General features: G+C 52.6%; 2 protein-coding genes across 2 annotated transcripts in view; both read left to right on the top strand.

The window, feature by feature from the left end:
• LOC102441481 (complement C3-like) overlaps positions 1-3,748 on the top strand; it is a 35,703-nt gene extending 31,955 nt beyond the window's left edge. The window contains exon 36 of the mRNA XM_023745367.1: positions 3,738-3,748. Coding sequence (XP_023601135.1) covers positions 3,738-3,748 — 11 coding nt within the window. The remainder of the gene's footprint in view (positions 1-3,737) is intronic.
• A 6,333-nt stretch (positions 3,749-10,081) lies between these two features.
• The window catches only part of CUNH19orf66 (chromosome unknown C19orf66 homolog), a 4,412-nt gene continuing 1,372 nt past the window's right edge, over positions 10,082-13,121 (top strand). The window contains exons 1-5 of the mRNA XM_006104069.3: positions 10,082-10,209; positions 10,678-10,801; positions 10,980-11,029; positions 12,600-12,638; positions 12,816-12,965. Of these exons, the coding sequence (XP_006104131.1) occupies positions 10,189-10,209; positions 10,678-10,801; positions 10,980-11,029; positions 12,600-12,638; positions 12,816-12,965 (384 nt within the window). The 5' untranslated portion in view covers positions 10,082-10,188. The remainder of the gene's footprint in view (positions 10,210-10,677; positions 10,802-10,979; positions 11,030-12,599; positions 12,639-12,815; positions 12,966-13,121) is intronic.

Raw genomic sequence — 13,121 nt, 5'->3', positions numbered from 1 at the left:
CTGTGCTAAGGAAGCTGTGCCCCAGATTCCCTGGCCCCCAGGAACCCCGAGGAAATGACGGTTTGTTGTTTTCAGCTGCTACCTCTGGGGATAACTTCTCACGCAGCAGTGGGTGATGAACACAGTGACCATCTCTGGGAAACACAGCTGCCACCTGGTCCCGGCCAGCGGCCAGCATCCCTGCGTGGATGAGCTCTCTCAATGAGCCTGCATCAGTCTTCGCTCTCATCGCACGCCTGGTCTCTCTGCCCCACTCAAGCATGGCGACGCTGCACCGTCACCCAGTGGCCCATGTGAATAGGTAAAGAGGGAGGATTTACTCCCAGACGGTTTTACCCCAGATCTCAGGGTCTGGTCACATTGGCATGCACCTTTCTTCTCTAAAAGGAGATGTTTTAAGAATGATAACCAGCCTTGGACGGTGTTTCCGGTTTGTTTGTTCGTTTGTTTGTTTTTGCTTTTAATATATTTTTATTGATTTTACAGAGAGGAAGGGAGAGGGATAGAGAGCTAGAAACGTCGATGAGAGAGAAACATGGATCAGCTGCCTCCTGCACGTCCCCTACTGGGGATGGAGCCCGCAACCAAGGTACATGCCCTTGACCAGAATCGAACCCGGGACACTTCATTCCCCGGGCCAACGCTTTATCCACTGAGCCAAACCCTGGTCAAGGGCATGTACCTGGGTTGCAGGTTGGATTCCCAGCCCTGGTCAGGGCACCTTCAGGAGACAACCAATCCATGCATCTCTCTCACATCGATGTTTCTCTCTCTCCCTCCCTCCTTCCCTCTTTCCACACTTTCTAAAAATCAATGAAAAAAATATATTCAGGTGAAGGTTAAAAAAAGGAAGAAAAAGAATGCGAACCACAGTTTCCCTGTATGCTGTCCAGGTGCCCACACTGACTGCATTTCCCCACCGCCTCTCAGAAAGTCTCACCACCACTCTCTCCTCCATTGGAAAGGCAGCTCCTGGTCTGTTTCCCTCTCCACCAGAGTAATTGTGGAGGAAGACTGTCCCATGACGTGGCCACTGCCAACCCTCAGGCCAGGTCCAGCACAGAGACTGTTTCCCATAAATCCCTTAGAGATCGTGTCTGACCCCTCCCCTCGGCCCCAGACATGCTGGTCCCTGGCCCTGCCCTGGCCAAGTATGTAAGGCATTTTCTCCTTACATTTTCCCCTTCTCTGGGGCAGCTCACGCCCCAGGCCCACATCCACCCTGCCCTGTCCTAATAGCCCCCTAGGACCGGCCACGTGGCACAGAGGCTCTCCATGTCATGTTGCCGCCCCCCAGGGCGCGCCTCCTGTGGGGCTCCCGTAATAAACTCTGGATGTGATGATGGAGTCGCTGGCCTCTTTCTCTGGCCTCTCAGCCCTGGGACATTTTATGTCGCAGGAATGTCCGGCACTCAGCATTTACTGAATACAGAAGACCCGCATCTGCATCCGGAGGAAGAAGTGGAAAGTCCTGCTTTTCCTCCTTCTCCCACCCCAAGGCCAGGCCCGGAGGGGAGGTTCTCGCACTCACACACCACCTCCTCACACACCACCTCCTCTGCATACCGCCCAGACGGCCCTCCACCCCACCAGGACGCCCCAGGGGGCACTGTGATCTCTTCGTTGATGCTCCTGGGAACTTGAAGGCAGAGTGGGCCTCTCCTGTGTCTCCTTCTCTCCTCCGGCCCTACAGTAGGCACAAGTGCTATGATCCCATTTTAGGGATGAGCAAACAAAGCCCTTCTGTGGGTTCCGTCATGGACTCAGGGTCGTAAGTGGCAGAGAGGCATGTTGAACTCGATCTGAATCCCCCTCCCCCTGTCTTAAAACAAAACTCAACACAAACTTTTTTAAAAATATATTTTTTTATTGATTTCAGAGAGGAAGGGAGAGGGAGAGACATGAGAGAGACTCATTGATCGGCTGCTTCCTGCACGCCCCCTGCTGGGGGTCGAGCCCACAACCCAAGCATATGCCCTTGACTGGAATCAAACCTGCGACCCTTCAGTCCACAGGCCAATGCTCCATCCACTGAGCCAAACCAGCCAGGGCTCAACACAAACATGTATTGAGTACTTAAGTGCAGGCTCTGGTCTAAGCACTTCACACACATTAATGTCTTTTCTTCTCCCGGCAACTCTGTGAGGTGGGGGGCTGCTGTTCCTCCCATTTTGCAAATGGGAAGGCAGAGGCCCTGAAATGGAGCGCCCAGCAACAATGATCCTCTTCTGATCCCACACCTGCTTGCTCAGACACCTAGACATATTTTAAAGCTGTTGTTGTTCTTTGAACAGCATTATCATGAAATCAGATAGAAAAATAAGTAGTTTAAAGAAAAATCGGGATGAGTATAGATCAAGTTTAATGGGGATTAGCCCTGGCCAGGTTGGCTCAGTGGATAGAGCATCGGCCTGCGGACTGAAGGGTCCCAGGTTGGATTCCGGTCAAGGGCACCTACTTCGGTTGCAGGCTCAATCCCTGGCCCTGGTCGGGGCACATGTGGGAGGCAACCAATCGATGTGTCTCTCTCACATCGATGTTTCTCTCTCTCTGTCTTTCCCCCTCCCTTCCACTCTCTCTAAAAATCAATGGAAAAATATCTTCAGGTGAGGATTAACAACAACAACAAAAATTAATAGGTGTTACCCCAGGGGCAAGGGCAATGAGATACCCTCTTCTATTATTATTATTATCATTATTATTTAAGAATACATGAAGAAATTCTAGCAAAAGAATTCCCCCAAAGGGAGACATATAGGAAAGAGAATGTGCCCCACCTCTCTCCCTCCTCAGGAGCCAGAGCTGGCCACGATTTCCTCCCACATCCTGTGTCCCCTGGGCCCCAGGGTCACAGGCAAAACCATAACTTGACGTTTCCTTTTCCTGTGTATACACAGTTCCCCTTTCTAAATCAGACATCTCGTAACGTTTAACTTTTGCAATCAGGGAGGAAAAGGCAAAGCATCCTGTTGTTTTGTTTTGTGGGGAGGGAGCTATCCGTGAATTTGAAATTGCAAAATTAAAATATGAAGAGATGAAAATGACGTGGCTATCCCAGCTCTCAGAGCTAAGGGGTTGGTGTGGGCACCTCTTTCGCCTTCCCAGTACCTTTCCCACGAGCTTTCTGGAACATAGGATCAAAGTTTAACTGTGGGGCCTGGCTGGTGGCTCAGTGGTTAGAGCATTAGCCCATTCACCAGCATCATGGGTTCGATTCCCAGTCAAGGGCACGTACCTGTATTGCAGGTCAGGGTGCATGTGGGAGGCAACCAGTTGATGTGTCTCTCGTACATCAGTCTCTCTCTCTCTCTCTCTCTCTCTCTCTCTCTCTCTCTCTCTCTCCTCCCCCCCCCCCCTCCTTCCCTTCCACTCTCTCTGAAAAGCAATGGAAAATATCCTCAGCTGAGGATTAACAACAACAAGAAGCAAACACAGGTCCTTGATGGGTTGTTTGACGTCTCCCAAATCCAGTGTGCATTTGACACTAGCGGCACATCTGGATTAAGACCTGCCAGGTTTCAAGGGCCCAGATGCCAATGGCTCCCCTGTCGGGTGGCACAGGCCCACAGGGTTTATCCATGTCAGCTCCCGGTACCCTCACAGCAACTCTATTCCCACTCAGATGGCAACACTGAGGCCCGGAAGGGCAGGCACTTGCTCAGAGAGCCAGCCCTGGACTCAAACCCAGGCTGCCTGGTTCCAAGTGCACCCTTGACCTCCGTATTTCTCATCTTCAGGTTCAGCTTGAAGGGGCATTGCAGTCAGGGGCCACACCACTTCTGAGCTGGTGCCCTGCGCGGACTGCTTCATCGCTCTGAAACTCAGGTTCCTCGTCCATAAAAGGGACAGTGGCACCTAAGAAAGAAGGCTTGATAGGCTCAAGCCCAGAGGACACCCCGGTCAGCCTGACGTCCGGCGAACCCGGAGACACTCGGGGTATTTTTGCTGTTGTGATTTCTCCACTCACCGAATTCATCTGAGCAGAGCCCCAGACGAGTTACCCAACCTGTGCACATAATGCATTCCTGGAAATGTGTTTGAAGCCGGTTTCGCAAAACTCGAACAACAGATCCCTGTGTTGTAAAGGGCATTCTATTTACTGAGCACTACGCAAATTATGAAATCCCAGATTACTTCTTACCAGTTAAGGGTCATTGTCAACGATACATTTCCATGCCCCGGCCAGTGTGGCTCGGTTGCACCGTCATCTCGTACACCAAAAGGTGGTGGGTTCAATTCTCAATCGGGGAACATACCCAGGTTTCAGGTTGGATCCCTGATCAGGGCCCACGTGGAGGCAACCAATCGATGTTTCTCTCTCATATGGATGTCTCTCTCTCTCTCAATCTCTCTCCCCACTTCCTCTCTCTGAAATAAAATTTAAGCCCTAACCGGTTTGGCTCAGTGGATAGAGCGTCGGCCTGCGGACTGAAAGGTCCCAGGTTCGATTCCGGTCAAGGGCATGTACCTTGGTTGTGGGCACATCCCCAGTGGGGGGTGTGCAGGAGGCAGCTGATCCATGTTTCTCTCTCATTGATGTTTCTAACTCTATCCTTCTCCCTTCCTCTCTGTAAAGAATCAATAAAATATATTTTTAAAAAATAAAATAAAATTTAAAAGTTATATTTAAAAAAAAAAAAACAAGTTCTATTTCCAGGGTTTCAAAAAATAATTTGATTAAAATAATAATAATAATAATAATTGGATTTATCATACTGTGCATATTTTGGTTCTAATTACAAAGTGATGGAAGTTTGTTGCTGAAAATAATTCAGTTGTTAGAGAACTATGCGATGTGGAAAGGACAGGCGTTGTGGAGACCCACATGCAGAAATGCCCACAGCGGTTCATGGTGCCCAGGGAGGGACAGTGCCCCCAAGGTTGGCAAGGCCCCAGCTGTCAAAGCGCGGGAATACAGAAAGTGAAAGAAAGGGTTGATTCCGCATGTGCAATGCCTTTGTAGGTTTCTCCAAGTTGCCTCGCCAAAGGTTCTGCCAAGGGACACCCTCTCCAACACTTTGGAGCTTTTCCATTTCCCACACCTCCATTTCTGGCCGTTCCCAAGGTCTTCATTTGGTCAAACTGAGGGGGAAACTGACTGGATTGCAAATAGCGCACACATGCTCCAGTTGTGCCCACTTCCTCCATAATTAAACAATGGTCACCAGCTTAGACCTCTACGGGGTCCGCTGGAGAGTTGCTTTCAGGTCAAGGTTTGCTGCTGCTGGCACGAGCTTTACCTCCCTCCCCTCTCCTTTCTCCTTAATCACACTGACCTTTAGCTTCCAGCAATGAACCAAAGTCCTTCCCACCTCAGGACCTTTGCACATGCTGCTCCCTCTGCCATGAACGCCTTCACTTAGGTAACTCCTATTCACCCCTTGAGCAGATTATTGCAATTAGAAGTAAAAAAAAAAAAAAAAAAAAAAAAAAACCACTCTTTTTCCATTTGTAATAATACTAGAGGCCCAGGGGGTCCCTCAGCCTGGCCTGCGGGGATTGGGCTGAAACCAGCTCTCTGACATCCCCCGAGGGGTCCCGTATTGTGAGAGGGTGCAGGCCAGGCAGAGGGACCCCACCTGTACACAATTGGGGCCAGGGAGGGACCATAGGAGGGCTCCAGGGCGTGTCTGGCCCAGTCCCGATTGGCCAGACCCCAACAGCAAGCTAACCTACCAGTTGGAGTGTCTGCCCCCTGGTGGTCAGTGTGCATCGTAGCAACTGGTTGAATGGTCCAATGAATGGTGGGACACTTAGCATATTAGGCTTTTATTTTGTAGGATGACCAGCTTCATAGTGTTACTATGAGGATCAGAGGAGATACATAGTTTAAAACACTTGGCACAGTGTTTCAGAAAGTTTTAGGATTCAAATCAAGAAGCATGTCCCCAATGAAGCCCTCCCTGACCACCCTACTCAGGTCAGGTTCCCATGTGTTATCCTTTCTCATGGATCTCTCCATTTGGGAAGGGGGGAGTATACCATAGATATGATTAAATAACTGCTTGCAATATTATCTGCTTCATGTTTCTCTTTCCCATTAAGACCATGACTCTGGAAGGGCAGAAATGGTGCCCAGCACCAAGCCCTCCCCGTCAGAAGCACTTGATACATGTCTGTCAAATTAATGAGTAGCCCTAGCTGGTTTGGCTCAGTGGATAGAGAATCGGCTTGCAGACTGAAGAGTCCCAGGTTTGATTCCAGTCAAGGGCATGTGCCCAGGTTGTGGGCTTGATCCCCAGGAGGAGGCATGCAGGAGGCAGCCAATCAGTGCTTCTCTCTCATTATTGATGTTTCTAGCTCTCTCTCCCTCTCCCTTCCTCTCTGAAATCAATAAAAATATATTTTAGCCCTAACCGGTTTGGCTCAGTGGATAGAGCGTCGGCCTGCGGACTGAAAGGTCCCTGGTTCGATTCCAGTCAAGGGCACGTACCTTGGTTGTGGGCACATCCCCAGTAGGAGGTGTGCAGGAGGCAGCTGATCGATGTTTCTAACTCTCCATCTCTCTCCCTTCCTCTCTGTAAAATATCAATAAAATACATTTTTAAATATATATATATATATTTTAAAACAAAAAAGATTAATGAATGGATGGATCAAATAAGCTGCATCTGTGACTCAATTATACTAAAGTGTCAGAGGCTACACTTCTTATCACTGTTATCAGCCTATCCATTTTCTCCCTTTCCACACCTTTTTATAAAGACAAAGGATAAAATGTCGAAATGCTCACACCACTGCACAAACAAGCCACATCTGGCCAGGCCAAGATGGCCCCAAATCTCAAACAGAATTATTGGTGGGTAGGCAGCGCCCCCATGTGATCACTGGGAATGTTTGATTTCGTGTTTATTACAATGCTATTCTGTTTGTCCTTCCAGATCAGCTCTCCCCCACTTCCCCCAAGTCTGTGCCTGAGAGGCGGACAGCGTTGGCTGCTCCCTTGCCGGCCTTGTTTTCTGATGCAATCACTGAGCGCTCCAGCAGGAGAGGGGAGGGTGGGAGGAGAGAGAGGGCATAGGCTGAATCTAGTGACTCAATTTTAGAGTTCAGAGGTGAAACCATGTAACTTCCCAGGCTAGGTCATAAAAAGACACTACTTTTGCCCTAGCCGGTTTGCTCAGTGGCTAGAGTGCCAGCCTGAGGACTGAAGGGTCCCGGGTTCGATTCCGGTCAAGGGTACATGCCTGTGCCCGGGTGGTGGGCTCCATCCCCAGTAGGGGGTGTGCAGGGGGCAGCCAATCAATGATTCTCTCTCATCATTGATGTTTCTCTCTCTCCCTCTCCCTTCCTCTCTGAAATCAATAAAAAATACTATTTTAAGAAAGAAAAGAAAATTTAAAAAGATACAACTTTCACCTGGTTTTCCTTCTCTTGGATCGCTTGCTCTGGGGAGGCCCACTGCCAAAATGGGCGTATACCCAAGCACCTCCAGAAGGGAGAAATTAAGGCATTCCAACAATCAGCATTCACCTGCCAACCATGTGATGAGCCACCTAGGGAGCAGATCCTCCACCCCAGCCCTTCAGATGACTGCGGCCCCACAGACACCTTGATTGCAACCCTGTGAGAGACCCTGAGCCAGAAAAGCTTGGGAAAGATGCTCCTGGATTCCCAACCCACGAAAACTGTATGAAATAACGCTTGGGGAAATTTGTTGTGCAGCAGTAGAGAACAACTATAAACGCTAACAATAGCCCCATGCTTCTGCCCCAGGGCCTTTGCACTTGCTGTTGGCTCTGTCTGGAACTCCCCCCACACACACACCTCCTTCAGGTCTTCCCTCAGATGGTACTTCCCACCACTTTCCCTGACCCCCTTTCTCCATCTCCCTACGTCTGTCTCCCTCGCTAGAATGCCAGCTCTTTCTTTTGTTCCATGCTCTGTCCACAGTACCTGAAACAGTGACTGGCACAGAGTAAGCACTCAATGTGGTGGCCATTATTATGAGAATCTAACATTCCTGATTCTTGTCATAGTTAGATCAGTCTCCCACGTGTTTCCTGCCCACTGGGTGTCCACCCTAACCAGGGGATGGGATATAGCTGTGACCTCCCCTCCATTGGTTAAGTAGCAATTGGCAACTATAATAAGAAAGCCCTTGCCGAAACCGGTTTGGCTCAGTGGATAGAGCGTCGGTCTGCGGACTGAAAGGTCCCAGGTTCGATTCTGGTCAAGGGCATGTACCTGGGTTGCTGGCACATCCCCAGTGGGGGGTGTGCAGGAGGCAGCTGATCGATGTTTCTAACTCTCTATCTCTCTCCCTTCCTCTCTGTAAAAAATCAATAAAATATATTTTAAAAACAAAAAAACAAAAAAACAAAAAAACAAAAAAAAAAGAAAGCCCCTCGATGTCTCCCCACTTCCCTCTGGTTAAAAATCCCAGGTCCTCTGTACAACCTACAGGCCCCCATCCCTGCCTTAAAATTCCACCGTCAGCCACACAGAATCCTGAACTGTTTACAATCACTAATAGTCTCCACAGCCACAAAGCTTTGGGGATCAAGCAGAAAACATTAGAGTAGCTATTTTTTAAAATATGTTTTTATTGATTTCACAGAGGAAGAGAGAGATAGAAACATCAATGATGAGAATTATTGATTGACTGCCTCCTGCACACCCCACACCAGGGATGGAGCCCACAACCGGGGCATATGCCCTTGACCGGAATTGAACCCGGGACCCTTCAGTCTGCAGGCTGACACTCTATCCGCTGAGCCAAACCGGCTAGGACAGAGTAGCTATTTTTTAATCTCATTTTTTGTTTGCTAAAGAATATCTTTATGTAATAAACATAGTATTATAAAATGATCTACAGAATTTATTGGTATAACTGTACTTGTATATTATTTGTAAGTAAATATCCAGCTGGGGGTGAAGCTTCAACATCTTTACTGATAGGGGTGCACGATTGGAAAACAAATTTAGAATCATTTGTCCTAATGCAATTGCCCTCCGCCCCCTGCCCCCCCCCCGTCCCCCACCCCCCACCCAGGACGTCTGGCATTGTCTGGAGACATTTTCCGTTGTCAACCACTGGGGGAGGGGTGCCCCTGGCATCTAAGGGTGGAGGCCAGGGATGCAGGTCAACATCCTACAGTGCACAGAACGGGCTCCAGCACAAATAACTCTCCAGCCCAAAATGTCACCAGTGAGGAGGTTGAGAAGCCTGGCCTAAAGCACCAGACTCTCTCTTGATTCCGGCGTCTTTGCAGCGGCTGCTTCCTTCTCCCCGCTCTTCCTCACCTAGCTAAAACCTCAACGCTCAAGTCGCCCCCTCCTCCAAGAAGCCATCCCTGCCGCCTATAAGCTGGGCCAGAGCCCCTCCTAAGGGCCCCTCCAGCCCCCTGAGCTGAGCGGGTAAGAATCAGCTTGGATCCGGGGAGTCTCAACCTTCAGATTTACAATGCAAATCCCTGCAGCCGCTGACCGCCGGGTCCTGCCGCCTGCTGGGACCAGGTGCTTTTCACAAGCACCTCCCCCATGCCCCAAGGCCTGTCCCTGGAACCCGCAGCGGAGGCAGCCCGGTGACTAGTTCGCCTACTAGTTCGCCTGCGAGGATTCCACCCGGGGTCTCAAATCCTGGCAAATGTACACACGCGCGCGCGCACGCACACGTAGGATGTAGTCACTATTTTCATCCCCATTTTGCAGAGGAGTACACTGAGGTTCAGAGGGGACCTGGCCAGAGACTGAAGAAAGACGTAGGGGTCCAGGTCCTCCTTAGCGCCTGATTCGGGGGGAGGGGAGAGGGCGAGGAGCTGAGGGACCAGGAGCTCGAGGGGGCGGGGGCGCGCACACCCGCCGCGGCCTGGGGATGCGGCCCCGCCCCCACGAGGGACGTGAAGACGCGGACCCCGCGCAGCGTGGGGACATGTGACCGACCGCAGCGGCCGCGCCGCCTCCCCACCCCGAGGTCTGCGCGCTCCGCCGCCGGGTGCAGACCCCAGCCGCCTCCGGGGTTTGGGGCGCAAGAGCAGAGGCGGAGCCAGGGCGGGGCCAGCGCTTCATCCTCCCCCCGCCACCCACCACCCACCACCCACCCATCGAAAGCGAAAGGGAAGGAAGGGCGGGGCCTGCCGGAGCCCCTCCCCTGCTCTGCGCGCGGCTGGACCGCGGGGCTCGTCCCAGCCGGGGGGCGCGGAGCGCGCAGTGCGGACCCTCGCGGGCACCTGCGCGGCGGCCACCATGTCTCAGGAAGGTGTGGAGGTAGGAGAGGACCGCGGCGGGGCCGGGGACCCGCGAGCGATGCCCGGGAGGGACCAGGGCCGCGGAGGGGGTCCGCACGTCCTGGGGACTCCCTCCGAAGCCCAGACCTTCCCACGCTGGCGCTCGTCCCCACTCCCCACCCCCCGCAGGACGGAGAGTGGCGGCCCCCTCCCCCAGAGCGACAGGAGGCCTCCTCGACGAAAAGCAGGGGCCGCAGGGTCAAGGGTCAAAGGCCAGGGCTACCTGGCCGGCCTCCCTCCGAGCCTGGGAAGCTTGCCCCAGTCCGCACCCTCCCCCAGTGTCCAGTGGGGACTTTGGCTTTTTCCAGGAAATGCCATGGAGGATGGAGATGGGAGGTTCGGAGGCCAAAGCTAAGGGTCAAGTTCAGGCGGGGAGAAGGGTGTCTAGAAATGGGGGGAGGGCAGTGGCTCTCCTCCCCCCACCGGAGCCCCCCTGTCCCCACCCCAGCTGGAGAAGAGCGTCCGGCGCCTCCGGGAGAAGTTTCATGGGAAGGTCTCCTCCAGGAAGGCGGGGACTCTGATGAGGAAATTTGGCAGCGACCACACCGGAGTGGGCCGCTCCATCGTGTACGGTGAGCGGGCGGCAGGCTGGGGTCCCCAGGCTGGTGGGGGTTCCCCGCGGGGGTCGGGGGCATGGTCTGAGGAAGGCAGGAAGAGGCCTTGAGGTCCTCTCTTGGGGAGGGTCTGGGGACCTGAAACTCCCACAAGGTCTTTGAAGGGTCCTTCACTTACACTTACTCTCCCCACCAGGAGTAAAGCAGAAAGATGGGCAGGAACTGAGTCACGACCTGGATGCCCAGGTAAACTGCCTCACGCTCCTCAAAGGACAGGGTAACTGGGGAGGGAGAGCAGGGGGAACCCGGCCCGTCCATGGCGAGCCCCCCGGGGCACTGCCACGTCACAGCTCATGGTCCAGCCACATGTACTTACTCACTTCTCAGTTGCAGGGAGCCTGCAAACAGAAGATGTTCATTACATGCTGATGGTATTAAATGGGGGAGAGAGACATGAAACTAGGCAGTGACGGGAGCCAGGAAGAATGTCATCATAGAGGAGGCGAGAGGTCAGGGAGAGCTTCCTGGAGGGGGTGTTGCCAGCTCTTCAAGGCTGGAGGCTAGTGATCCCTGGGAATGGAGGGGTCAGAAAGGGTCGTCCTGGAAGAGGGAATGGCTGAGCGAAGGAATGCAAACAGGCTGGGATGAGCAGGAGAGAGGGGCAGAGGAGCTCATGTGTTGAATGAATGAATGAATGAGTGAGTGAATGAATGAAAGGCTTTGAGGCACAGGAACATCATGGCCACTTTGCCCTGTGGTGGCTTTGGTAGCTGATGCACTGTGGATTTTGCCTGCCTGAAAAGCCCAGCATAGAGCTGTTAAAGAGTATAATAAAACATGTATTATACCCTTGCATTTATACCTATAAAGAGTATGATAAAACATAATAGCAAAGAGCCCTGGCTGGTGTGGCTCAGTTGACCGAGCGTTGCCCTGTGCACCAAAAAGTCTCCAGTTCAGTTCCCCGTCAGGGCACATGCCCAGGTTCCGTTCCCAGTCGGGGTGCATACGGGAGGCAACCGATTGATGTTTCCCTCTCACACATCAATGTTTCTCTCTCTTCCTCTCCCTTCCTCTCTCTAAAATCAATAAAAACCTATTTTTAAATAATAACAGTAAAGAGTAGCATTGATTGAGCACTTCCCTTGCAACAGGGCTTCAGGAATGTTACCTGTTGACTCATTTCATTGCCACAGTGGCCCCATGAGACAGGTCGTTACTTATTGTCGTTTTACGGACGAGGAAACGGAGACACAGAGTGAAGAAGTCACTGGCCAGGATTACGCAGCATGCAGGTGGCAGCTGGGATTTGAACCCCAGCCACCCAGAGTCAGGGTCTGAGCTCTGAGATGCCCCTCATTAGAGACCCAGCTGAAAGGAATGGAGCCGGGGGGTGGGACCTGCTTCTGTCTGAGCCCAGCGCTGGAACACTTCTTAGCCTAAAGCAGTGTGGCCTCAGAGGGGCCCCTGTCCCAATGCCAACAAGTGTATGGCATTTGCGAGCAGGATGGGAGCACGGGGTCCAGGCCTGCGTCACTGCACTCTCTCGGGGTGATCCCAGGCAGGCTCTCTCCTGGCCCTGGATCTCGGTTTCCCCATCTGAACAATGAGGATAACAAGTATGCTCACCTCTCAGAACTGCGTAAGGATAGCTGGGGTCATGCAGCTGGCTCCCAGCTAGTGACTGCTGCTCCATCAGCTGCTTGTGAGTTAGGGACACGCCATTCTTATATGGGGCCGGGACCCTCCCCCAGCAAACGAGGTGAAAGAGGCCTGAGCTGAATCCCCAGCCTCTGCCCCTGGTATCTCCACCCAGGACCCACCAGAGGACATGAAGCAGGACCAAGACATCCAGGTGGGTCCGGTACCTGGGAAGGGGGGAGGTGGAGCAGGGAGGACCCCCATGGGGGGGAGAGGGGTACATCCTAGGGGCACGAGGGCGCCCATCTGTTGGGAGAATGGAACTGACATATGTTTATGTTGTTGGAGGAGGGCTGACCACCCTCTCGTGCTCACCACCCTCGTTCCGCAGGCAGTGGCAACCTCCCTCCTGCCGCTGACGAAAGCCAACCTACGCATGTTCCAACGTGCCCAGGAAGACCTTATCCCTGCCGTGGATCGGCAGTTTGCCTGCTCCTCCTGCGACCATGTCTGGTGGCGCCGTGTGCCCCAGCGGAAGGAGGTGATAACCCAACTTGACTCCTTGACTCTGTCGTGTCCCCCATCGAAGCTCTGACTTCAGATGTTCAGCCTCTGAGAGCTCATCCCCAATTCCCCACCCTCAGCTGGACTTCTGACCTCCAACTTGAGCTCAGCCCTTACCCCAGGGCTCTGACGC

This window comes from Myotis lucifugus, unplaced genomic scaffold, assembly GCF_000147115.1.
Source record: "Myotis lucifugus unplaced genomic scaffold, Myoluc2.0 scaffold_539, whole genome shotgun sequence".
Classification (NCBI taxonomy): Eukaryota; Metazoa; Chordata; class Mammalia; order Chiroptera; family Vespertilionidae; genus Myotis; species Myotis lucifugus.
This window is presented reverse-complemented; position numbering and strand designations above follow the sequence as displayed.